We start from the raw sequence: 27,598 nt of genomic DNA on the forward strand, positions 1-27,598 counted from the left end.
GTCTTTCATGATTTTAAATCACTCAGTGTCTCCTTGTTCTGTTCTAACTACTGCCTCTTGGTCTATGTACAGGTTCCTCATGAGCACAATCAAGTGTTCTGGAATACCTATTCTTTACAATGTTATCAATAGTTTGTCATGATCCACATAGTCAATCACCTTTGCTTAGTTAATACAGCATAAATAAGCATCTTTCTGGTATCTCTGCTTTGCTAAGACCCATCTGGCAAAAGTAATGATATTCCTCATTCCGCATCCTACTTATTTATTCTTATGATAGCATATAAATAAATTGTATTCATATAAAATAGTCTAGACATATTATATAAAAATAATCCAAAGCCATGAAAACAGTCAAAGAAATTTTGTGGTGTCCATATCCTTTTTGGATCTAGCTTTAATTTCTATCAGTTCCCTGTCAATGTACCGCAGCATCCACTTTTGAACTATCTTCAGTAAAATAATGTTCAGTTATGTTCAGATTTTGTTGGATTACCTTTCATTGGAATGGGTACAAATATGGATCTCTTACAATCAGTTGGCCAGGTAACTGTTTTTCAAATTTCTTGGCACCTCCAGTGCTGCAATACTTTGTTGAAACATTTCAATTTGTATTCCATCAATTCCCAGAGTCTTGTTTTTCATGAATGACTTCAGTGCATCTTGGACTTTTCCCGTCAGTACCATCGGTTCTTGATTGTATGCCACCTCTTGAAATGGTTGAACATCAACCATTTCTTTTTTGTACAGTGATTCTGTTTATCCCTTCCATCTTCTTTTGATGCTTTCTGCATCATTCAATATTTTGCCCATGCATCCATATTGCAAGTCGATGTTTGATTTTTTTCTTCAGTTCTTTCAACTTGAGAAATGCTGAACATGTATGTTCTACCCTTTTGGTTTTCTTAATCCGGATCTTTGCACATTTCATTGTAATATTTGACTTTGTCTTCTTGAGCTGCCCTTTGAATTTTTCTGTTCAGTTCTTTTACTTCATCATTTCTTCCAGTTGTTTTAGCTTCTCTGTGCTGAGGAACAAGTTTCAGAATCTCTTCTGACATCCATATTTGTCTTTTATTCCTTTCCTACCTTTTTAATGACCTTTTGATTACTTCCTGTTTGATGTTCTTGATGTTGTCTCACAGATTTTCTGTTCTTTGCTTATTAGTATCTAATGCATCAAATCTATTCTCGAGTTGGTCTCTGAATTCAGGTGGAATATATTCAAGGTCATACGATTTGATTCCTGTGTATTCCATCTGGTGAGGTCCATGTGTATAGTTACCTGTTTTTCTAGTTTTTATTGTGAATTATGTGTTAGTTTACATGAAAGAACATTCTGTTTCATTGTAATGATTACAGTCCCCTGCATGCATCATCAACTAACCAAAGGGTACACCCTACACACCTGCTCCCCGGCTGCCAGCACACAGCCCCTCTCCCTCCCTGAGTCCAGAGTCCCCAGCCGCTTCTTCTGACCACGTCTTCTCTGCCTCCATCCCTGGTGTCACTGCTTCCCCGGACAGGGTCCCGCACTTCACTTTTCTCCCTTGGTGATTCCAGGGATCTCTGCTCCTGGACTGTAAAATCAGCCACTCGACTCCTTTTGTAACAAAACATCTACCTTTACTTTGCCAACACTCATTGCCAGATCTGATAGCAATCATTCCCTATTGAACCACAGGAGTCTTATCCCCCTTACCTTTTATCAACCCCATCCGGACAGGTTGGAAACAACTCAGTGGAGAGTCTACCTTACCCCGTACCCTCTGGAACTAGGTTCCCTATTGAAAGCTTGTAAGCCAATAACTTCTTGCCTTTGTAGCACCCCCATTTTGAGTAGCAATGTCTAAGTTCCCCATCCTTGTCAACCCTGTGTACCAAGGGGGTGGGAATGATCCTCACTGTAAAGATTCATTCACTCCTTTGCCATAGTGCATCCACAAGCATAGGTCAGGTTCATCCATTTGTAGTGGGTTACTCTTTTTTTCCTCTTCTTTCTTCCTCTAGTCGTGTTCTGATCATCCAGCCATTGATGCCAGGTCAGATGGGTACTATCTGCAAGTGTGGGTGTTCTTGTGCATCTCCCCCTCACTTCATATCAGCTGGATGCTTCACACTCTGCTCTAGTCCTCTGGGGCCATGTCCCTGACCCTGGGCCCAGGAGTCCCCAGGTCTTGTCATACTGCTGGTCAACCAGGTCTCAATCCAGGTTAACAGAAGTCTATTGAATGTGGTTGGAATTAGTTCACAACTTCATTGCTGTTTTTCCCCCACTTCCCTTTATTGGTGACCAACATGGTCAGCAGCAAGACTACATGCCTCCCTGTGTATTCTGCTTGAGTTTCAGTCTTGGAAGGGGGTTTGCCTTGAGGGGACCTGACCACCTGCCTTGATGGCTCCCTGGGGAACAGCTTGCTTGTTCTTGTAGTAGTCAATTGGCCTGCTGTTATTGTTGTATAGTTGCCTTTTATGTTGTTTAAAAAAAAGGTATTTGCTACTGTGGAATGATCATACACGGAGAAAGATTGTAATCATTGCAATGAAATGATGAGTGTAAAACCGATATTTTCCCATGTAAACTATCACTCAATTCATAATAAAAACTTAAAAAAAAAAAAAGATATTTGCAATGAATAAGTCATTGGTCTTAAAAAATTCTATCATCCAATCTCCGGCATCATTTTTTATCACCAAGGCCATATTTTCCAACCATTTGTTTCCCACTTTTGCATTTCAATCACCAGTAATTATCAATGCATCTTGATTTCATGGTTGATCAATATCAGATTGAAGAAGTTAGTAGAATTCTTCAATTTCATCATCACTGACTCTAGTGGTTTGTGTGTACATTTGAATAATAGTGATACTAACTGCTCTTCCTTGTATCCATATAGATATTATCCTATCACAGATAGCATTGTACTTCACAACAGATCTTGAAATGCTCCTTTGAGGATGAATGTGATTTCATTCCTCTTGAATTTGTCATTCCCAGCATAGTAAGCCATAAGATTGTTGAATTTAAAATGGCCAACATCAATCCATTTCAGCTCACTAATGCCTAGGCTATCTATCTTTATGTGTTCCATTTCATTTTTTACATCTTCTAATTTTCATAGAATCATACCTCCTACATTCCATGTTCCAAATATTAATGAATGTTTGCAACTATTTCTGCTCATTTTGAGTTGTGACCCATCAGCAAATGAAGTTCTGAAAGTTTTGCTCCATTCATATCATTATGACCAACTCTAATTTGAGGAGGCAGCTCTTCCCCTCAAATTGTTGTTGTTGTTGTGAAGTGCCATCGAGTCAGTTCCGACCCATAGCAACCCTGTGGAGGGTTTCCAAGGAGCAGCTGGTGAGCTTAAACTGCCAACCTTGCAGTTAACATGGCTTTGCAGTCTGGCATGTTAACCCACAACATGACATCAGAACTCCATATTTTGAATGCCTTCCAACCGGAGGGGCTCATCTTTCGGCAATGTGTCTGACAATGTATTACTGCTACTCATAAGGTTTTCAGTGACAAATCATTAGGAATTGGTTCACCTCTCCTTCTTCCTAGTCTCTCTTAGCCTGTCCACTATGGGTGACCCTGCTGGTATTTTAAATACCAGTGGGATAGCTTCCAGCATCACAGCAACAATATAGCCAACTCAGTATGACAAATTGACAGACAAATGGTGGTTGCATGTTTATTGCTGGCTATATGTTGTGGTTTACTTAATGAATTAGAGAGATAAGTTAAATTGTTGTTGTTAAGTGTCATCAAGTTGGTTCCGACTCATAGCAACTCTGTATAAGGTTTCTGAGGAGGAGCTGGTGGATTTGAACTGCTGACCTCATGATTAGCAGTCCAGCGCTTTTCCTACAGCACCACACCAAGACTCCATTTGTTGTTATTGTTGTTTTATGTGCTGTGGAGTCAGTTCTGACTTATAACGACCCTGTACTGGGTTTCCAAGGCTGTAAATCTTTACAGGAGGAGAAAGCCACATCTTTCTCCCGTGGAATATCTGGTAATTTCGAACTGCTGACCCTGAGGTTAGCAGCCCGATTCATAACCACTACACTACCAGAGCTCCATTATAGGGAACAATATAGTGCATAACCAAACCTACCTTCATTGAGTCCATTCCAACTCAATGGGACCCCATACAGGGTTTCCAAGGCTATAAATCTTTGTGGGAGCAGACAAGGTTGTCTTTCTTCCATAAAGTAGCTGATAGTTTGAACTGCCAACCTTGTGGTTAGTAGTTCAGTGCTTATCCTGCAGCACCACCAGGGCTCCTTATAGTATAAAAGAATTCAGGCTAAAAAGGTACTAAGGAAAAAATTGTATGTTAAATGTTCTGAAATGTGCTTTCTGGCCCAAAGGCTAAATTTTGAGACTCTTTGTTATATTTAGTTTGATTTTAAAAGAAGAATGATGCTAGTAAAATGCTGGTAAGTGCTTAATAGCTTATCTATAAAGAAAGTCCCTGACAAGCAGTGTTTGGCAGCTTTCATGGTATAAATATTCCTGCCATGGCTGAATTTGTGCTGCCAGCTTCACATCAGCTGGCTTGCACACCATTCTGGGGTTTTGCTCTGATACCACCAACAAGGGTGGACTATGTGATATGTTAGTGACCATAGTCTAGGAGATTTTATTATCTCCTTTCCTACTTTAATTTTTAAAAACAACCAGAGAGAAACGTGCTCGGTTGTTTTGCGTAGTAAAAGTGGAACTTGAGCAATTTAATGGGAAAGTCTAATTTTTCTTCATCTGTTTTTGGTTTTCTACCACTCCTAATAAGGTTTCTGTGAGGGCAGCAACCAAAACAACTCATGACTTCATGAGGCAGGCCCTGATTTCCAGAGCCCTTAAACATATTCCATACAAAATGACCCTAATGCTGTCCACACAATGAACAGGACTTACGACCAACAGCCTTCCGTTTATGTGGAAAAATAGAAAAAGACACGAAACAAACCCATCATTTCCGCTCTCTGCAAGACACATATTCATCCTTTTTCTGCTTTCTCTCCATCCTCCCTCCAAAGATAGCAAGTGATTCATCATTGCCCTGTATTTTCCATCATTCTCATTTTGAGAATCTTGCTCCTAAGTAGTCTAGAACTTCACATTTAACATGAGTCCTTCCCTTGGTAGCCCTTTAAAGAACAAGACTTCCCTTTCTCCCTAGCCAGAAATGACCATAAGCTGAAATGTTAGGGGAACCTATAGAGGACATTTTGTGATCTTTAAATTAAAGTATAACAAATTCTGTAGTAATAATTATGTGGTGAATTGTAGTTTTCAAACTGCAATGTGATGTATTCCACAGTCCTGTGAGATAGACAAGACAGCTAGTACCCTATTTTTCAGGAGAAGAAACTGAGGCTTAAAGAGGTCAAGTATAGCCTGAGATCAAACTGTTGGAAGATGGAAGATGGTTAAGATCACTCTGAAACTCACATCACCTTAGTCTTCATTTGCAATCATTCTAACTTATCAAATGGTTGCATAAGGATTAACTCAGATAGAACACTCTGGTAGACACTTAAAGCATGTTTTGGAAGTAGAAGAGTCTAGGGTGCTGACTTTGGAACGGGAAATGTGACCATAAAGTAATGTAACCAATTAATTCGCATGCCAGAACTGAAGTATCCAGAATACTATGTCCTTCACAGTGCTGGTCTTCTGACACTTAACACTCATTCCAGAGAGCCTGCTGTTGCACAGAAGACTTTTGAAATGTCCTTGAAAGTTTCTGCATACTTTCAAATATGTTTTATTGAGATAGGTCTTCATAATTTCTGGAATGAAATACATTTTCTGAAACAGTGAAATTATAATAGGTAGCACCAGAGTGTAAACTCTCTTCTAGACTCGACAGCCCATGGAGACTAAGATTGAGCTATCTGATTTGCAGTCACCAGCACCTGACACAATCCTTCTGAAAATGTTTATTGAAGGAATGGTCAGTTCAAATTTGGAAAGAAAACATCTGAACAATGACAAAGTTGTTGAAAACCAGTGTGTGCAGACTACAAAGTAAGGGAACTGGGAACTGGCTGTCCTATGTGTCTGCCCAGAAGGTTGATGCAAAAGTGGAATCCCTAAAAAGTTAGAGCAGGGGTAGCCTCACTGGGCTATTGAATAGGGAACTGCATTAAGGACCACCCTGTCACTTTGGTGTGCTTTGATGGAGTGTGTGTTGTTATGATGCTGAAAGTTTTGCTACTAGAATTGTAAATACAAGCTGGGTCACTGACTGAGGACAAGTTTCAGACTAAAACAGGATAGGAAGAAAGGCCTAGCCATCAACTTCCAAAAAGTAACCAATGAAAACGATATTGATCACAAAGACTCTTGTAAAATATGATACTGATAGACAAGGTCCCTAGTTTGGGAGACACTACACAGTAGCCACAATGGACTCAAACATAGCAATGATCATGAAGATGGTCAGGACCAGGCAACATTTTGTCTTGCTATACATTAGGTCAGAGGCCTGCTGGGGCACTGTAGGACACACACTCAACCATAAGATCAGTTTAATCTCAAGGTTGGCAGTTAAAACTCACCAGCCGCTCCTAGGAAATCCTATACAGGGTTGCTATGGATTGGAACTGACTCATCTGTACTTAGCAACAACATACTTTAGGTTGGGGGAGAAAAATAAGGCTTTCTGTTCCCCAGAAGATTTAAAGCCTTGGAGATGCTACACAGGGTCAATATGAGTCAGAACCTGGTCAGTGACACTAAACAACAACAACATACATTAGGACAATAAGAGTTGGAGATAGCAAATAACAATAGCTTTATTGAAAGAACTTCATTTGGATATCTAAATATTGGCATGTTTATTTAAAAATGCGAGCCATAATAATGTAATCAGTATAATTTTTGTTGTTGTTAGGTGCCATCGACTCGGTACCGACTAATAGTGACATTATGCACAACGGACCAAAACATTGCCCGGTCCTGGGCCAGCCTCACAATTGTTGCCACATGGAGCCCATTGATGCTGCCACTTTGCCAATCCATCTCACTAGAGGTCTTCCTCTTTTAATCTGACCTTCCACCTTACCAAACATGATACCCTTCTCCAATGACTGGTCCCTCCTGACAATATGTCCGAAATATGACAGACGAAGTTTGGCCATCTTGGCCTTCAAGAACCACTCTGACTGCACTTCTTCCAACGCAGATCTGTTGGTTCTTTTGGCAGCCGATGGCACTTTTAATATTCTTCTCCAACACCATAACTCAAATGCATCAATTCTTCTACAGTCTTCTTTATTCACTGTCCAGCTTTTGCATGCATATGAGGTTACTGAAAATACCATAGCTTGGGTCAGGTGCACCTTAGTCCTCAAGCTGACATCTTTGTTCTTCAACACTTTAAAAAGGTCTTGCGCAGCAGACTTGCCTAATGCAATACACTGTTTGATTTCTTCACTGCTGCTTCCTTCAGTGTTGATAGTTGATCCAAGAAGAATTAAGTCCCTGACAACTTCAATCTTTTCTCCATTGATAAGAATGTTGTTTATTGGTCCAGTGGTGAGAATTTTTGTTTTCTTTACATTGAGATGCAATCCATACCAAAAGATGTGTTCTTTGATCTTCATCAGTAAGTATTTTAAGGCCAGTATAATAACAACTGCTATTTATTGATGCTTTCTTAGTGCTGGGCATTAGTCTCAGCACTTTCCAAGTTATTTGTCCTTAGATACCACCACTCATCTGTCACTGTGTTGTACTGTGGTGACTTTCATGTAGCCATGATGATGGAAGGTATGCCACTAGTATTTCAGATGCCAGAAAGGTCACTTGTGGTGGGCAGGTTTTAGCAGAGCTTCTAGACTAAGATATTAAGGAGAACCTGGTCATCTACATCTAAAAACAGTTACAAGTGAAAACCTTATGCAATATTCCTATAACAGAAATACCACAAGTGAATGGTCTTAACAAACAGAAGATTATCATCTCACGGTTTAGGTGGTGGTTGTGCCATCAACTCAGTTCTGACTCATAATTCCCCTATGTAGAGGACTGAGGAGTGGCTGGTAGGGTTGAACCTCTGATACATTGGTTTTTATCCAGCAGCTCCACACCAGGAGGACTCCATGAAAACTTAGAAGGCATCAAAAATAAAATGGAATGCATAAAGCTCAGTATGCCAGGCATTAGTGAGCTAATGCTAATACAGATTAAATAAGTATAATGAATGGATCCAACCCTGATGCATACCTATCCTGATTGGTCATTTTGAGTTGGACATTCATATGGTATGCTACAGAAATGACAAACTGAAAAGGAACAGAGTCACATTCATTGGCACAGAGAACATTTCAAAATCTGTCCTGAAGCACAGTGTTATCAGTGATAGGATAATATCAATACAACTACAAGGAAGACCAATTAGTATGACTATTATTCAATTTTACGCACCAACCACTAGTGCCGAACACAAAGAGGATTCTTACCAACATCTGCAATCTGAAATGAATGAAATACAATTTGAGATTGTATTACTGGTGATTGCATGTGAAAGTTGCAAACAAAGAGGAAGGATTAGCAGTTGGAAAATATAGTTTTAGTAATAGATATGATGCTAGAGATTTCATAATAAAATTTTGCAAGACCAATGACTTATTTGTTGCAAATACCATTTTTTTAGCAACATAAATGGTGATTATATACATGAACTTTACCAGGTGGAAACATAGAAATCAAATCAACTACATCTATGGAAAGAGATAATGGAAAAACTCAATATTATCAGTCAGAACAAAGCCAGGGGCCCCTTTTGGAACAGAATATTAACTGCTCATTTGCAAGTTCAAATTGAAACTGAAGAAAATTAAAAACGAATCCATGAAGAAAGCAAAGGCCGTTAAAAAGAAAACAAAGAAAGAAAAGACCAAAATGGATGTCAGAAGAGGCTCTGAAACTTATTCTTGAATGTAGAGTAGCTAAAGCAACTGGAACAAATGATAGAGTAAAAAAGCTGAGCAAAAAATTTCAAAGAGTAGCCCGAGAAGGCAAAGTGAAGTATTCTGATGAGAAATGCAAAGACCTGTAGTTAGAAAAATGAACGAGAAAAACACTCAGTACTTTTGAAACTGAAAGAACTGAAGAAAAATGTTAGTCTGGAGTTGCAATACTGAAGGACTCTCTGGGCCAAATATTGAATGGCACAGGAAGTTTTAAAAGAAAATCGAAAGAATACACAACCACTCTACCAATGGGGAATACTGAGTGTTTTAAAATCAGGATAGGTATGCATCAGGGTTGGATCCATTCACTATACTTATTCAATCTGTATGCTGAGCAAGTAATCTGAGAAACTGAACTATATGAAGAAGAGTGTGGTATCAGGGTTGGAGGATGACTCATTAACAACCTGTCCTATGCAGATGATACAATTATTTGCTGAAATTGAAGAGGATTTGAAGCACTTATGGTAAAGATTAAAGACTTCAGTATGGATTACACCTCAACATAATGAAGACAAAAATTCTCACAACCAGACCAATGAACAAGATCGTGACAGAAAAAATACTGAAGTTATCAATTATTTCAAGTTACTTGAATCCACAATCAGTGTCCACAGAAGCATCAATCAAGAAATCAAACAGCATATTGCATTGGCAAGTCTTCTGCAAAAGACCTCTTTAAAGTGTTCAAAGTTAAAGATGTCACTTTGAGGACTAAGGTGCACCTGATCTGTTGTGGTTAGGTTCCAATTCATAGTACAACCAAAGGAAACACTGCCTCGCCCTGTGCTGTCTTCACAATTGTTCCATTGCTGCTGTAACTGTGTCTTCATCTTTTTCATTGATGCTTCACTTTACCAAGCATGATGTCCTCCTCCAGGGACTGATTCCTCCTGATAGCATATCCAAAGAACAAGAGACCAAGTCTCACCATCCTTGCTTCTAAATAGCCTTCTGGCTCTTTCTTCCAAGACAGATTTGTTTGTTCTTTTGGCAGACCATGGTACTTTCAATGTTCTTTGCTGGCACCATAATTCAAATGAATCAGTTCTTCTACAGTGTGCGTTATTCGTTGTCCAACTTTCACGTGCACATGAAGCAATTGAAAATACCATGACTGTGATCAGGCACACCTTAGTCCTCAAGCTGCCATATTTGCTCTTGAACACTTTTAAAGAGGTCATGTGCAGCAGATTTACCTAATGCACTATATCATTTCTTGATTGCTTCTTCCATAAGTGTTGATAGTGGATCCAAGAAAAAAAAAAAAAAAAAGTCTTTGACAAAGTTGATCCTTTCTCCATTTATCATGACACCATTTATTAGTCTAGTGGTGAGGATTTTTGTTTTCTTTACATTGAGGTGTTATCCATACTGAAGGTTGTAGCCTTTGATCTTCATTAGTAAATATTTTAAATCCTCTTCATTTCCAGGGAACAAGATTATGTCATCTGTATATTAAAGGTTGTTAGTGAGTCATCCTCAATCCTGATGCTACATTATTCTTCATGTAGTCCAGCTTCTCAGATTATTGGCTAGGAATACAGATTGAATAAATACGGTGAAATGATAAAACTCTGGTGCACACCTTTCCTGATTTTAAGCCATCCATCAGTATCCCCTTGTTCTGTTCAAACAACTCTCTTGGCATATGTTCACATTTCTCATGTACACAGATGTTTTGAAATACCCACTTTTTGTACAGTTATGCTTAGCTTGTCATGATCCACACTGTCAAATACATTGTCATGGTCAATAAAGCAAAAGTAAGCATCTTTCTGGTATTCTCTGCTTTTTGCTAAGATCCATCGAACGTTTGCAGTGATATCCCTAGTTCCTTGTCCTCTTCTGAATCTAGCTTGAGTTTCTGGAAGCTCCTTGTCAATATGCTATATAACCAATTTTTGCATTATCTTCAGCAAAATTTTACTTGCATGTGATATTAATGATATTGTCTGGTGATTCTGTTAGGAAAAGCACAGATTCTTTGAAAATAGCACAAATATGGATCTCTTCCAATCATCTGGCCAGAGCCATCTTCCAAATTTCTTGGCATACATGATTGAACACCTCCAGTTTTGCATCCATTGGTTGAAATATTCCACTTTGTATTCCATCAATTCTTAGAGCCTTGTTTTTCACCCATTGCCTTCAGTGCTGTTTGTACTTCTTCCTTCGATACCATCCATCAGTTCTTGAGTATATGCTACCTCTTGAAACAGTTGGATTTGATCAGCATTTTTTGGTACAGTGATTCAATGTATGCCTTCCACCTTTTTTTGATGCTTTCGGCATCATTCAATAGTTTACCCATAGAATCCTTCAATATCACAAGTTGAGACTTGAATTTTTTTCTTTAGTTCTTTCAGTGTGAGAAATGCTGAACACTGACCTAAGCCATGGTATTTTGCACTGTCTCATATACATGCAAAAACTAGACGATGAATAAGAAAGACCAAAAAGGAATTAATGTATTTGAACTATGGTGTTGGGAAAGAATATTGAAAATTCCATTGACTACAAGAAAGGAGCTCTGGTAGTGTAGTGGTTAGGAACCGGGCTGTGAACCTTAAGGTCAGCAGTTTGAAACTACCAGCTGTTCCGTGGGAGAAAGATGAGGCTTTCTGCTCCTGTAAAGATTTACCGCCTCGGAACCAACTGTAAGTCAGAACCAACTCCATGACACATAACAACAACAACAACAACAAACAAGTCTGTCTTGTAAGAAACACAGCCAGACTGCTCCTTAGAAGTGAGGATGTTGAGACTTCTGAAAACTAGAACTCTGACCAGTTATCAGAAAGTACCAGTCCTTGGAGAAGAGCATCATGCTTGGCAAAGGAGAGACCAGCAAAAAAGAGGCAGATCCTCAATGCAATAGACTGACACTATGGTTTCATCAGTGGGCTCAAACAGTAATAATTGTGAGGCGGTGCTGGATCAGGCAGTATCACATTCTGTTGTGCATAGGGTCACTATGAGTTAGAACTGATTGGATGGCAGCTAACAACAACATCCTAACTTAATCCTTTCAGACATTTAATAGATAATGTCATCATCCTAGATTTACAGATGAGGAAATATGTAGAGCAAGGTTGAATAATTTGACTTTTCAATAAAAGGTGAGGTGGGATTTGAACTCAGGCTGTTTGGCATCAAAAGCTGTGCTTTTCACTACTTCACCTCCTAAAGTAGTTATCGGAGTCCCTTGGTAGCACAAAAAGCTATTAGCTTGACCACTAGCTGAAAGGTTGGCAGTTTAAATCTACCCAGAGGAACCTTAGAAGACAGACCTGGCCATCTGCTTCTTGGAAACCCTATGGAAAAGTTCTAGTCAGCACACATAGGACTATCATGTGTCAAAATCATCTCTACAGCAACTAACAACAGCAAAAGCAATGCAATTATATTGACATAAAATACACAGTTATGTGATGATTAAATCAGAGATCCTAAAAACAAAATTGCTTCTGAAATCAAGATTTTTGAGGGTTGTTTTATATGTAGAGAACATTTCTTGAGCTCAATTGAAAATTCCTAGGATAAAAGAAGAGACATGAGGTGGCTTTGTTTGGAGCTTGCATTACCCAGTGATGACTTAGAAGGAAACAGTTTAAATGCTGACCAGGAGTGCTGCTGCCCTCAGGTCAGAGAACACTGCCCATCTACTTGCTCTTTTACAGGGCTTCTATAAACGGACCCCAGACTACCTTCAGATTAGAGAATGGAAGAGGATTGGCTGCTTTCCCGTCCCCATGGTCCACTCCACTTTCCTCATTGATCTCAGGAAGGAGGCCTCTGACAAGCTGATGTTCTATCCCCCACACCAGGACTACACATGGACCTTTGATGATATCATTGTCTTTGCATTCTCCAGCAGGCAAGCAGGTACTGTTTACATCTTAATAGAAATCTCCTATGTAAGGAAATGAACTTTGTTTTTAGATAATGGCACTTCATTGCCCGCAATAACCAGGCCCACACCTCTGTTGGGCACCCACTGTGAGTACCAATGGTCAAGAGGCAGGGCTAGCCCTTGTCTAGAAATCCACTTTGTATTTTGAAGGGGTTAGGAGAGGCAGATGTAGGGAAGATAAGTTATATGAGGGTAGTCACTTAATTAATTAGGAAACTGTAACATAGGTGCAAAACAAAACTGGTGAAAATCTCAACAGAAATGCATTTCTTTTCAAAAAATTCTAAGGTGGTATAGTGGCTCTGTTCCACAAACTCAGAGACTCAAATTTCTTCTACATTGCTTCTCTATGCTCCATGAAGTATGCCCTTATCTACATGATCCAAGATTTCTCATCACCATGGATACTTCCCAGTTATGGAGCCAAAAACATAGAGGGGAGGGCATTCTTCTGCTATTTAAGAGAATGTCATAGGGTTCTCTAGAGAAACAGAAAATAGGAAAAAATATATGTAGTACTACATTATATAAGGAGCTCTGGTAGTGCAGTGGTTACGAATCAGGCTGTGAACCGCAAGGTCAGCAGTTTGAAACTACCAGCTATTCCACGGGAGAAAGATGAGGCTTTCTGCTCCCATGAAGATTTACAGCCTTGGAAACCCTGTACAGGGTTACTATGAGTCAGAACCGACTCCATGGCACATAATAACAACAACAACAACATTACATTACATTACATTACATTACATTACATTACATTATATATGCTGTTGTTGTTAGGCGCTATCAAATGGATTTTTGATTCACAACCATCCCATGTTACAAAGTAGAACTGCCCCATAGAGCTTCCTAGGCTGTGATCTGTATGGAAGCAAATCACCAGGTCTTTCTCTCAGTGAACTTCTGGGTGGGTTCAAAGAGCCAACTTTTTGGTTAGTAATCAAGCACATAACAGTTGGTCCACTAGTGCTCCTATATAACGTATACATATTATATACATTTGATATACTATATTGCATATATGGTCATATATAATATTATCTATACTATATTATAGGGAGAGAAAGCTACTTTAAGGAATTGGCTTATTTAATAGCAGGGCTGATAAATCCATATCTTACCAGGTGACAAGTTGGAAATTCCTGCAGTCTTATTACTCAAAATCTGTAGGTCAAGAGATGAGAAGAAGAATCATGAAGAGTCTGGAAAAAATGTCTATTTGTAATCTGCAGGCAGAACACATCCTTTTTGCTTTCAAGGCCTTCAGCCAATTGGTAGTGACCCACACACATTATGGAAGATTCATTTAAGGCCAACTGATGTAGTCACATAAAACTACTTCATAACAGCAACTAGACTAGAGTTTGACCAAACAACTGGGTACCAGAGCCTAGTCAAGTTGGGTTATAACCATCACAGAGAACAACCCTCATCATGCACTCTGTAAACTACATAGTCACAGGCCCCAATTCTGTCACTACAGAAGAAGGAGAGCAGTGATGGAGGGAGACAGCCAGCAGCTCTGCCATAGTCTCTAAGCCAGGCGTAAGTCTGAACTGGTGGGCCCACAATTCCAGTGGGGTGTGGGCTTTCAGAGAAAGATGGATCAGTAGGGAGAAATATTTCTTTTCTTTCACCTTGCATGTTTAATCCAGGAGGACAGAATTTGCTAAAGCAGTTCAACAGAAACATACCACAACCCTAAAGAAAAACTTTATAATTAAGAGCTTCCTGATGGAAGTCAAGTCTCATTACCACTTATCCAATAGTATAAATTAGTTTAGAAACTAAGAAGATGGTGAATAAACTCATTGTTGCCATATACATTAGGGTGAAAGAAATGATACAAAGACAGCAGAGAATGTTAATAGAAATTCAAGCTATAACTTGCACAGCTGAGGTTGTGCTTGAAGTTATACTTGTGCTCACTCTTCAGTGTTAGGTTTGCTAGAAATGAGCAAATTTGGTGGAAATCTGCAAGGTTGATTCCCCTGCCTATCTGCTAGAGCAATTGAGACCTTTTGGCCAAATGTAGACATTTTTTAGGCCTTGTGTCAGGGCAAAGGCAAGGTTCTTAATCCTCAGAGGGATTGGAAGTTTTCATGAAGGTTCTTGCATCAGTCCTCAAGGAAACTGGGTCAGTGATTTGTTCTGACTTCTGCAGGATGGAAAGCAAATTAGCGCCTTCTCTTTCCTTCAATTTGTGTCAGCCTCTTATCTTCAGCACTTAAAATGAGGATATTTCAGGAAAGTGAGTTATGATAGAACAACAATCATTACCTAATAGAGTCTCCCTTTATATGTCAGTCACAAAGCATTATGGTGACCCCACATACTAAATTACTCTGACATATTTAAAAAAACAAAAACCAATAACCAGATATTTTGCCAGGAAGAGTAACACAGGCTGGGTAGATCTTTTTAAGGTCTGCCCTTGGCCTATTCACTAGGACTTCATGATTCAGGTGGGAGAGGAGACAGAAAATTGAAAAAGAGGATCAATGCATAAGTCTTTAGTGTTTGACGCTCTTAGTTGAGGAGACAAGACCTTCTCGTGGACAAACAACTAGCAGGGTGAAGCAGTAAAAACCAAGGGCAGGAGCTGTGGTGTAGACTGCAAAGTGGACCAGAGTCAAGGCAGAAAGCCACCACTGCCATTGGATGGAATGAATGTGCCTTCTGACAGTGTGTGGTCATAAGGTTTTCACTTTATGTGCCTTGAAGTGTTTTAAGGAGAGACATGGATGAACCTGGGAGTCCATGTTCAGACCACTGAGTGTCTCTAGGCTCTTCTCTCTTCCCTCTTTGTGTCAAAGCATTTCCCCTTTCCCTTGAGATAGTCTTGAGGAAAGGTGATTTGAATTCTTGTCTTCTCACTCTGATAAAGCTACCTAGCTATTGTATCATCCACTGAAGCCTGATTTTTAAAGCATCCTAAAGGAAATAAAGGTCCCCATAGCCCCAACAGGACCATCCAATCACAAACCATGGTCCTTCATCTTTCACCTCAGGCTCGGGTCATTATCACATGTAGGTGACAACTAAGAAGATATGCTGGGGGCTTGGCTGTCCCATTAGCCCAAGAGGAGAACATAGTCAGTCATAGGCTGGAATGAGGCTGGGGTCAATAGTTCACATCCCATTGTGTGGCCAGTGTTCTGGGCTTTATTTATGTCCACAGAAAGCATTCCTGGTGCCAGCCAGTCTAAATGACTGTGGCCATTCAGAAGAGGCAAGAGATGAAGGGTGTGCATTGAACAAGTTACAGCTTCTCTGGGCTTAATTTTTCATCACCCAGGATACAGATAATTTTATCATCTACACTGTTAGGGTTCTATGTGAGTTGAAGAAAACATTTGAAAGAGAAGCAAAGTCCTTCAAAGTCTAGTATGAGTCACTCTTCTTTTTCAAACGGAAAATTATTTTCTCTAGAAGCAGCTTTCACTGTGTTTGATTCCATCCTTTATGTAATTATCAACACATTTCCTCATTATACAGGTATTTTATTAAATTATCTGTGCACATTGTTTAAAGAGTTCAAATAGTCCCCCAAGGTTAATTAGAAAATAGAAGTCCCTTTTTACCATCCCTTGCATAATGTCCCTTTTCTAGAAGACAATGACTTTAAATTTTTTAATCTTTTAATGATTTATATATGATTATATATATTAATACAATATTTAACACACTTACAGTGCTGCTTCTTTCAGTTTGGCTTTATTTTATACATTATCTATTGGTTCTCTATTACAAAAGATGAGTTATTATCTCTGTCTCCTTTTGTTCTCACCATGCAAACACACCTTCCCATTGCCCCATCCTTTCAATATAGTTGCATTGTAATGTAAGCTAGAGCTAGTTACAATGTTTATGTTGTTATAGTCACATAAATCCAGTTCCAAGGTAAACCAATGAGCACACTAGAGTTAATTTTCTTTTCATAACTTAATAGAGAGGGCAACTTAGTTTTATTGTTACTAATGCAATCCAAAACTAATAACTTGTTATCTAAAAGTCCTCTGAGCATATTCAGATTCATCTGTTGTTCTTGTTGCACATTTGTAAAGATGTCTCACCTAGAACCTTCTGAGACACTCTAATCTGGCTGCGGCCACCGCTGTAAACCTGGTACTCTTTTCTCTTCTCTTTAACATCGACTCTCCTGTTTTTTGTGTCTTTCTCATTCTGTGTAATATTCTCATTTCACGCCATTCTTCTTTCTTCACATCCTCCAGTAATTATGTGAGAAAGAATACAAAGAAATAAATATTGTAGGAACTTGCATGATTGAAAATGCCTTTTGTACCCTCACACTCATGGATAGCTTGACTAGGTATCATCTTCTGTTTTCATTCAAGCACTGGAAAGTTAAATGGTAAAATAATTTAGTTAATTATTGTAGAGTGACAACCAAAATATTACATCTTTTTTCTTCCACTTCCTGAATTCATCATGGACGGTACATTTGAAGTTCCCCAGAAGCATTCATGTGAACAGACAGCAGAGCTAATGAGATAGAAGTTCACTTAAAGGCAAGAGAAGTGACAGTATTTCGTGGACCAGACCTGATTCAAGCCAGATTTAGTAAAAGAGAATAAAGGTTCTTTTCTTTCCTCATTCCTCTCTGTTAATGCCAGGAGACAGCTCCACCTGATTTGGTAGGTGATGCTGCTGACATGAGGAAATTTCATTGCACAAAATAGAGACGTCACCTATGCAAATATTTCTCTCTATGGAAAGCACAATTAACAAATCAGAGATTGGGCACATGGACCAGAGGTTGGCAAACTCATCTTAGAAGCGTTGTTTCATTTGTCAGAACTGTCAGAAATTGAATCTATATAAGAACATCTTTATTTTTATATCCCTAGCTGTCTGATTTGTAACTCTCTGAATTAGCTAGCTGGGACTGTAAAAACAAGCACTGAATATTAGAGAGCCATGGTGTATTTCTGGTATTTAACAAGACGTGAAATGCAGGCTTTCTCTTGTTCCTTTATGAAGCTATTATAGAAGTTTCATGTCTGTTGGTTGGCTTCAAATCCAGATTTTTGAAAAGAAGAAGCAAAACTAAGGAGAATCCTAGAAATTTTTTATTTCCTTTGCTTTTTTTTTTCTGTTTTTTTTTTTTTGTTGTTGTTGTTGTTGTTGTTATTGCTCTAGATAGTCCTTTCATAATCTGTCATGGTTTTCCTGTTTGCTTTCATATCAAATATGGATTCTATTCCTTATTTCCCCCTATTTCCTGTAGGCAGATTACAATGTTCCATTCTGCTCCCTGGAATTAGAATTCCTTTCAGTCTCTTCATGCCTGTAGTGTTAATCTCAGGCCAGCAGCATGCTTTTTCTTCAGAGAGAAAAAAATCCATTTCCTATGAGCTGAAGAATAGCCCAGTGTTATTATTAGCTTCCAAATGCTGTGTTTTACTTTCTTTATAAAGGAGCATTTTGAGATCTACAGATAGGACCTGGAGCAATTACACATTCAAGTTCATGTCTAGCTGTCACAGTCACCCTCAAATCTCCTTTCCCTCTGCTGTCATATAGAAGGAAAGTGCTATGATTTCTGATTGGTTTGCTTTGTCTCTCTTGGGTCCTCAGGCATCCAGATGTACCTCTGCAACAGAGAGCACTATGGCTACGTGCCCATCCCCCTGAAGCCCCATCAGACCCTGCAGGAGGACATCGAGAACCACATCCATGTGCAGATAGAAGCAATGAGTGAGTGACCCAGGAGCAAGAGGGATGGCTTGTGTTCCACTTCTCCATCTTCCAAGGCTGGAAGCTCACAAGCCCCCAGTCTGCCTTGACTAAAACACAGAGATTCATTCTCATGTTCCTTATTTCATTCCTTAAATATGTTGCCCTCAGAAAGCTTCCTATCTAGGTGGAGAGCTGAGTACATAGTAAATCCTTGTCATCAATGTGATTCGTGCTATAATAGCATTTTGTGCCATGGGTTTAAACCCTAGCTTTGTTGCTTTTTAATTATTGATCTGAGCTAAGTAATGTAATCTCCTTAGTTGTAACTGGAGATAATGATACCTTATCAAGTTTTTATACAGCTTCTCCAGAATGTCTGCAAAAAGTCTAATAACAACAAGAACCATTGGGACTCTGATTTCACAATAGCTGATGACCTAACAGATACCCCTGCTAAGCACTTTTTTGTACATTATATCGTTAATCGTTACAATCACTCAGTAAGGAATTTTATTATTCCCAGGCTAATGGTGAAGAAGCTGAAGCATAGAGAGGTTAAGTGACTTGACCTGGGTCATTCCACTAAACAGATGACAGATGTTGCACCAATCCTGCTTTCTCTAATTCTAATGTCCTTCAACACTGTGTTGTTGCTGCCTCTGGATCTAGCAAGATGTCAGATTTGGTAAATGCTCAATGATCCGTAGCTATTTACTATTATGTGCTATAATCAGTACTTGCTAAAGAAGGAAGTAATTAGTCCACACTGTCTAGAGGAGGATGTCAGGAATAACCTCCAAAAGAGGGACTATTTATACTAGTCACACAGCATTTGAGGAGTTGTGTTATTCATTACAAGGGGCCCTGGTGGTGTAGTGGGTTACACTTTGGGCTGCTGACTGAAAGGTCAACAGCTTGAACCCACTATTTGGGGAACGTGAAATTGAAAAAGAATATTGTTGCATTTGTCGTCAAAAAGAAAATTTCAATATCTGTCTTAAAGTACAATGTGATAGGATAATGTCCATACGCCTACAAGGAAGACCACTGTTATTCAAATTTATGCACAGACCATTAAAACCAGTAATGATGAAATTGGAAGGCGCTCTGGTAGTGTAGTAGTTATGAATCGCACTGCTAACTTCAGGGTTAACAGTTTGAAACTACCAGCTGATCTGAGGGAGAAAGATGAGGCTTTCTGCTCCCATAAAGATTTACAGCCTCAGAAACCCTGTACAGGGTCGCTATGAGTCGGAACCAACTCCAAAGCACATAGTAACAACAACAAACCAACTTCTTCAGTCTGAAACTGATCAACCATGCAATCAAAATGCATTATCAATAATTATTGGTGATTGGGATATCAAAGTTGGAAAGAAGGATCCATAGTTGGAAAATATGGCCTTGGTGATAAAAACAATGATGGAGATGACGATCGAATTTTATAAGTGCAAGGACTCATTCTTCGCAAATACTTTTTTTCAACGACATAAAAAACAGCTATACACATGGATCTCTCCTAGTGGAAGGCACCAAAATCTAATCAAGTACATCTGTGTGAAGAGACCATGGAGATGCTCAATGTCATCATCCCAAAGAAGGCCAACAACAATGAACTGAAATCTTGGCAGTTCAAAGCCACCCAGCCATGCCATGGGAAGAAGACCTGGTGGTTTGCTTCCAAAAAGTTTACAACCAAGAAAAAACCGTTTGGGGCTCAGTTCTACTATGTAACACATGGAGTCAAGTGATTCTGGTTTTTACTTGAGTACTAACTTGACTACTGAAGTTATCCTTTATAATTTTGAAGCCACTCAATGAACACAATTGTGTGAATATATCCTGCAGCCATCTTCTTAATGCTGAGTAAGTGAACAATTTAGTTGAACAAAACTTGGAGTTTTACCAGGCAAGATGAATTGAAGGGAATTAAGTCTTCATAAAGAAAGTGTTGAGAGTGTTAAACCATGAAATCTAGGCTGGGTGTGGAAGATAATGAAGACCTGTGGGTATGCTGGATCTGATATGATAGTGGGCCACTCAGGAATGAAAGAAGAATGATTGTTGACACTAAAGTCAGCATTAAGGTTGTTGGATGGATCCCCAGTGTGGAGGTTGAGGGTTCCAGGTACAGTACCAGACAGTGAAGGCCAGGCATGCCAGTGATGTCAGTGACAATGAGACTTGATCCAGAGTTTAGTGTCGTTGGTGCCTGAGGGACATAATAAGGAGATTGTTGTTACAAGTCAGTTCTGACTCATAGTGACCCTGTATAGGGTTTCTGAGGAATGTTGTGGGTTAGCAGTCAGTGCTTATCCTACAGCATCACACCAGGACAATGATGAGGAGATAGAGGGATGCTAAAATCTACCTTAAAGAGGATGAGGATTTTAAAGGATAAAGAAATAATTGTTTTGAGTGAGTTAGGATACTAGAGAAAAATCAGCCTCCATTCTGAAAGCTGAAAGAGAGGCAGTGTCCTTAAAGGAAAACCAAATGTTTATTAAAACAAGAAGGGAGAAAGACTTTAAGAAAATAGGCCTTAAGATACAGGAATGGCAGAACACGGTGTCAGAGGGCAAACTTGAGGAGTGTGGCTGGGGCGGGAGATGAAGTAGAATAACTACCACCACAATGTCTAACACTCACTGAAAGCACAGTGCCCTTCACTGCACAGGCACTCACTCACTCAGCACACTGGAAGACGTACAGAGAACTGGGGGTGTGCTTCCACTGGGGACAAATGGCAGGAGAGTAGTGCTTCTAAAGAGGAGAGATGTAAATGGGCTGTGAGGCAATGAGGTGCTTGGTCTAGCCTGTCAGAGCAAATGGAGGGAGGAACTATTTCAGGTGGCTGTTCATTTGGAGGCATGCAAAGAAGCTCTAGTAGCATAGTGGTTGTGAATCAGGCTGCTAACCTCAAGGTCGGCAGTTCGAAACTACCAGCTGTTCCACGAGAGAAAGATGAGGCTTTCTGCTCCCGTAAAGATTTATTGCAGCCTCGGAAACCCTGTGTAGGGTCACTATGTGTCAGAACTGACTCCACGGTACTTAACAACAACAACAAAGATGATTAAGATCAGTGGGTCTGAAGTCTGAAGTTCTGAGACCTAGTTTCAGCCTTGGTCTTAGTTTCTTCATCTATTTAAAAAAGAAAAGAAAAGTGAAGATTAAAATGTGATGAATTGAAAGCAGTAACCAAATTGTAAAGTACCTAAATATCTGGTGTACCAGCCATAGTGGAGGTCAGCACTGAGCTTGAGGAAGATGATTCTGACATTAGTGTTCAGGATGAGTTTGAATAAAGCAAGACTGAGAACATGTCGAGCTAAGAAAATAGCAAGACAGCCCCAGACATGGTGAGTGAGGACCTAAACTGTGGAGGTGGAAACAGTAATAGAACAACAACAACAACAAGTCAGGAGAAATTCTGCAGAACAAGTGTTAGGAATTGATCCAAGTACAATCTCCTAAATCAGGTTTGGATACCACTGGGCTGGTGACCTTACACTGGATGGTGTGTTCTAATGTATACCACAAAAGGGGCAGCCGTGGATGGTCACTCAAGAGTAAAGATATAACAACTGTGAACCCAGTTCAGTTGTCCAAAGCCAACATGATGCCATGAGTTCCAAGAACTAGTTTGGGGGCAGGGTGGGGTGAGGGCTGTGTAGATAGGAATTGGGAGCTTAGGTGCAAGAGTCAGACCTAAATTCAAATCCCAACTCTACCAGCTCTGTGACCTTGGGCAAATTATTTAAATCTGCTTTCTTGTGTATGAAAATAGAGACACTCATACTTATTCCATGATGCATTTTGCAAAGATTCAGAAATATGAGAGTATACACAGGCATACTGCATTGTCTTGTGCTTCGTTTTATTGCCCTTCACAGATACTGTGTTTTTTACAAATTGAAGGTTTGTGACAATCCTGTGTTGGGCAAATCTATTGGCACCATTTTCCAGCTCACCTCATGCCAGATTTTGGTCATTTTCACAATATTTCAAACTGTTTCATAATGCACTGTACACTTAATAGATGACAGTATAGCACAAACATAACTTTAATATGCCCTGGGAAACCAAAAAATGTGTGTGACTTTCTTTATTGCGCTATTAATTTTATTGCTGTGGTCAGGAACCAAACCTGCAATATCTCCAAGGTATACCTGTATATCAGGAGTGTGGTCCGGCATTCAGTGAGGGATAACATCTTTATAACAAGAGCTGTTATTATTCCTGCAGTCACTGGCTGCTACAAATGGTTAGCATGCTTAGCTGAGAACCAAAAAGTTGGAGGTTCAAATTTATGCTGAGTCTCTTTGGAAGAAAAGCTTGATGGTCTCCTTCTGAAAAGTCAGTCACTGAAAACCCGCTGGAGCACATTTCTACTCTGACAAACATGAGGAATAGAAATGGACTCAACAGCAACTGGGTTATTATTATTCCCAGTTCTCACAAGTGTCCAGGAGCCCAGTGAAACCCAGTGTTTTAAATGGTGGTACAGGGAGGAGCTCTGTGTGGATTCAGTGAGAGACTAGATAAATTGTGAATGATGGAGACAGACATGACCACCAACAGATGCTGGGGTATACCCGATCTTCAAATGTGACATCATGAAAGACACATCCCCCTCCACTCCTACTCCCTCACTTCCCACCCCCTGTAAGTCTCAGAGATCTGACCCAGTATGTCATTCTCAGTGCTCCTCTATGGCTGAGCTCTGCTGTCAGAGGCAAACCAAGGCACATTTGTCTAATGCAATGTGCTCAAAGGTGGCTTTCTGGAGCCAGCCACTTGTGGCTTTTTCAGGACACTTGTACTGTGAACACAATGTCTGCTCATATTAGAAGGAAGCAGAGTGGCTAAAAGCAGTCTCTTTGGCTGAAATGTTAAAGCCATGCAGGCCATTTGTGTGCCAAATGGAGACCAGAGCCTTTTGAAAGGGGAACGCAGAATGTAACCCTTCCCAGGTCTAAGGTCCAGGGAACCAGAGCTAGACTGCTCATTAAACAACACTTTGAATAGAAAAGAGTTTGTACAATATGTTTCTTTCTCTTAAAAACCTGGCCCTGTACATAGTGGGTCCTCAGTCAATATTTGTTATTGTTGTTATGTGTTATTTCAAGTCAGTTCTGACTGAAAGCAACCCTGTATGGGGTTTCCAAGGAGCAACTGGTGATTTTGAATCGCTGGCCTTGTGGTTAACAATCCAATACTTATCCTACAGCACTACACCAGGACTTCATTCAATATTTAGTTGATTTTTAAAGATATGAATGAGGAGTGTAGTGGAGCAGGAAGGATCCAAGCATTCTGGGCTGCTGTTGGAAAACAGACCCACTTGCATTGTGTGCCTGTGACTTATAAGGATCTAATTTGAAGTAATGAGCTTCACTCTTGTGTTTGGCTTAGGGAACCTGTCTCTTTATATTCGAGAATTCTATGTCATTTTGTCATAAACTGGGTGTTAATTGTTTCTCTTTAAAATCTGTGAAGGGTAAATTAACAGTATGAATTTAGACAGAACCTCAGTCAGGATGGGCCAAGTTATGCTGGGATATCCAAACAATGACAGAATTTCACTGGCTGATATGGCAAAGGTTTTCCTCTTGCTTTGTAAAGTCTGCAGCCAGTACTGGCGTCTCTCCTGGGCAGCTGCCTTCCATGTGTTGGTGCGACTTTCTAGGCTGCTTCAAATCTGTTGCTTCTCTATGTCCTCACATACTACTGGGATCACCATGGGGAGGCAGATGGGAAGGCGAAGGGCTTGGCGAGTTGAGCAGCAATAATGATATGTTTTCCCAACAAGCCAAATAGCCTTGATCACCTTCAAGGGCAAGGAAGGGTAATCCTTTCATGTGTCTGGAATCAAGGAGCGTGAACACTAGTAAACAGTCGTCACAACGGTCACAGATGGTCTATAAACAATCCAATTACCAACTCTCATTTTAAACCTCTTTCATATTGCTGTTGTTAACTGCCATCAAGTCAGTTCTGACCCATAGCAATCCTGTATAGGGCTTCCAAGGAGTGACAGGTGAGCTTGAACCACCGACCTTGGGGTTCAAACTAACTTTGCCATCCAGCGCATTAGCCCATAGTGCCACACCAGGACTCTTTTGTATTACTTAAGTTTTAAAGAAAACTCATTGAGTGCATAGAATTTCCATTTTCAAGACTGTCTCAGATTCTTTAAGCAACATTGCCTTCCAATCTATAAAATATGTAGTTTGTAAACAACCTTATTTTTTGAGTGACATATAAATTAAAATTTCATTATTCTATTTGTAATGTCCCTCCTACCTGGAAGTTTCCCTTGGACCTTGTACCAAGTTCTGGGTCTGGCTCTTGGAGGTGAGAAGGTGTTAAACCAAAGGACTTTTGGCATACCCACAACTAAATCTGACTTAATGAGATAAAAATAGTCCCAGACCTTGACAATTTTTAATTGATAGAAAAAGACATTATTTAAAAAAAAATCTACCTTATTTTTTAGCTCTTTCATTTTGGACCACAGTAAGTGATAGCTAAGAGTAACTGATGATATACTGTTCTCATTTATTATGGTGAGTACTTTGTATGCATTTAAAGTTTACAGTAACCTAAGAGGTACACTTTTATTTCCCACATTTTACATATGATGAAACAGGCATTGAGAGGTCAACTTACTCTCCCAGGACCTCACATGTAGTCTGACTCTAGAGTTCCCCTCCACTTACCCAACAACCTAAACTGCCTCCGATACTCTTAAAATAAATCTTAAGGGAAATGGAGAAAATATTGTAGTCTGCAAATAAACAAGTATTCATGAAACCCAGTACACTAACCTCCAGGTTCTTGTGGAGCAAGAAAGGTATCTAGGCTGCTCCATCATCCTAGAGAACTACTAAGCAGTAAGGTTCTGGCCTGGACATCCAAGTCATGTTCCTGCCTGGGAAAGCAGGTGTGCAGATGAAATTCTGTTCTTCAGATCCCTTCACTAACAAATCACTCTTCATGTTTCTTGTGTCTTCCAGTTGACCATCCTCCAATGGAACCCTCCCAGTTTGTCTCCGTGATCCCTAAATATCCAGACAAGATGGGGTTTGATGAGGTAGGAAAGGTGTGTGTGTGTGTGTGTGTGTGTGTGAGTGCACACGTGTATACATACAAGTGATGTGCTATGTGTATGTATAACACAAGCCCGAGCAAACTTCTGAGAGTAAGCAAGACCTTAGGCCTGGGAAAGTCTGCCGATAAGGCACTGAAGTCATGGAGAAGCTATTCATTTTTGTTGTGCCCCAGTTTCTTATCTTAAAAAGGGAGGGTCGTGGTAAAAATTAATTAGTCCTTGAGCCAGAAAGAAATTGCAATTTAATATTGAAAGTGACTTGCTATTTTGTAGGAACAGGTACTGTTATGCTTGCTCAATCTTTTTTTTATCAAGATTCAAGTTTAAGGTAAAGAAGATACATGTTTTGATGTTGGAAGATTTCTACTTTATCCCACCACATCTGAGTGATTGAAAACTATTCTGGAATACACCACGTTTTTGTTTTCTTCCTGCTATTCTTATAAGGGGAAATATTGAAGGATAGGCTCAGAAGACAAAAAAAAAGAGAACCAAGAAACTTATTATAAAATTCTACCTTTCAGTAGGCCAAAATATAATAGCTTTCTGAGACCTGTATTTATAATTAAGTTTCTATTGCAAAAACAATAAAGCACAAATCTAAAGAGCTGTCTCCCCAGGAATATGCACACAAAAAGATGTCTATATTGGGAATAGGAATCCTGGTAGCATAATGGTTATGAGATGGGCTGCTAACCAGAATGTCAGTAGTTCAAGTCTGCTGGCCACTCCACAGGAGAAGATAAGGTTCTCTGCTCCCATAAAGATTTATAGCTTCAGTACATGGTCGCTATGAGTCAGAGCCAACTCAACAGCACACAACCATTAAATAACCACTTGGGAATAGACAGTACATATACTTGTCACTGCCAGAATTATAATTCTGGATCACTGGATTCTTCCTGTGGCCCTCATATAGCTGCCGACCAGCCTTTTCAGGTAGAGCTTGGGGGTCTAGAGGCTACAACAGTGCCCTAGGAATCCACAAACTAAGATAAAATTCTTCCTTGGATTCTGGATATATTACAGGCCAATCTTGGTGCTTTGCGTACCTCATTGCCACTCTTGTTTGGAAACAAACACCTTGTTTATCACCCTGTACCATGAACACACATGCTTCCAAAGTCCTGCCATCTTAAAGATGGCTGGTACTGGGAATTGGGATTTCCTTTATTAAACTGAAAACATATCATGACTATTTAGTGGAAAAGTTATCAGCTATGATGCATCTTCACAGAGGGCAGAATGAGAAGAGATGAACTTCAGTGCAGTAGAGTCCTGGTGTGGCACTGTAGGATAAGCAATGGACTGCAAGGGCGGTTTGAAAAACAAGTTCGGTGGTTCAAATCCACCAGCTGCTCCTCAGAAACCATATACAGGGTCGCTATGGGACAGAACCAACTCGATGGAAATTAACAACAATAATAACAACCGAATCCTTGGGAGGGGCCCCGGTGGCAAAGTGGTTAAGCACTTGCTGCTAACCAAAGGGTCAATGGTTTGAACCCACCAGCCACTCTGTAAGAGAAGCATGTTGCAGTCAGCTTCTGTAAAAATTACAGTCTTGGAAACCCTGTGGGGCAGTTCTAATCTGTCCTGCCAGGTGGCTCTGAGTAAGAATCGACCCAATGGCCATCAGTTGGCATCCTTGGGTGGTGCAAACAGTTAATGCTCTCAGCTTCTAACAAAAGGTTAGAGGTTTGAGTCCACCCAGAAGTGCCTTGGAAAAAGGTCCTGGTTATCTATTTCCCAAAATTCAGCCATTGAAAACTTCACAGAGTAGAGTTTATGGACATACATGAAATAAACATGAGTTGGAATTGGTGCAGTGGTAACTGATTAAAGAGGAATTAAACTGTAAATAGTTT

General features: G+C 39.8%; 1 protein-coding gene across 1 annotated transcript in view; it reads left to right on the forward strand.

Moving 5' to 3' along the window:
• Positions 1–27,598, forward strand: part of COLGALT2 (collagen beta(1-O)galactosyltransferase 2) — a 176,136-nt gene that overhangs the window by 125,280 nt on the left and 23,258 nt on the right. The window contains exons 5-7 of the mRNA XM_006872528.1: positions 12,681–12,885; positions 18,515–18,634; positions 25,636–25,712. Coding sequence (XP_006872590.1) covers positions 12,681–12,885; positions 18,515–18,634; positions 25,636–25,712 — 402 coding nt within the window. The remainder of the gene's footprint in view (positions 1–12,680; positions 12,886–18,514; positions 18,635–25,635; positions 25,713–27,598) is intronic.

Source organism: Chrysochloris asiatica, unplaced genomic scaffold (assembly GCF_000296735.1).
Source record: "Chrysochloris asiatica unplaced genomic scaffold, ChrAsi1.0 scaffold00203, whole genome shotgun sequence".
Classification (NCBI taxonomy): Eukaryota; Metazoa; Chordata; class Mammalia; order Afrosoricida; family Chrysochloridae; genus Chrysochloris; species Chrysochloris asiatica.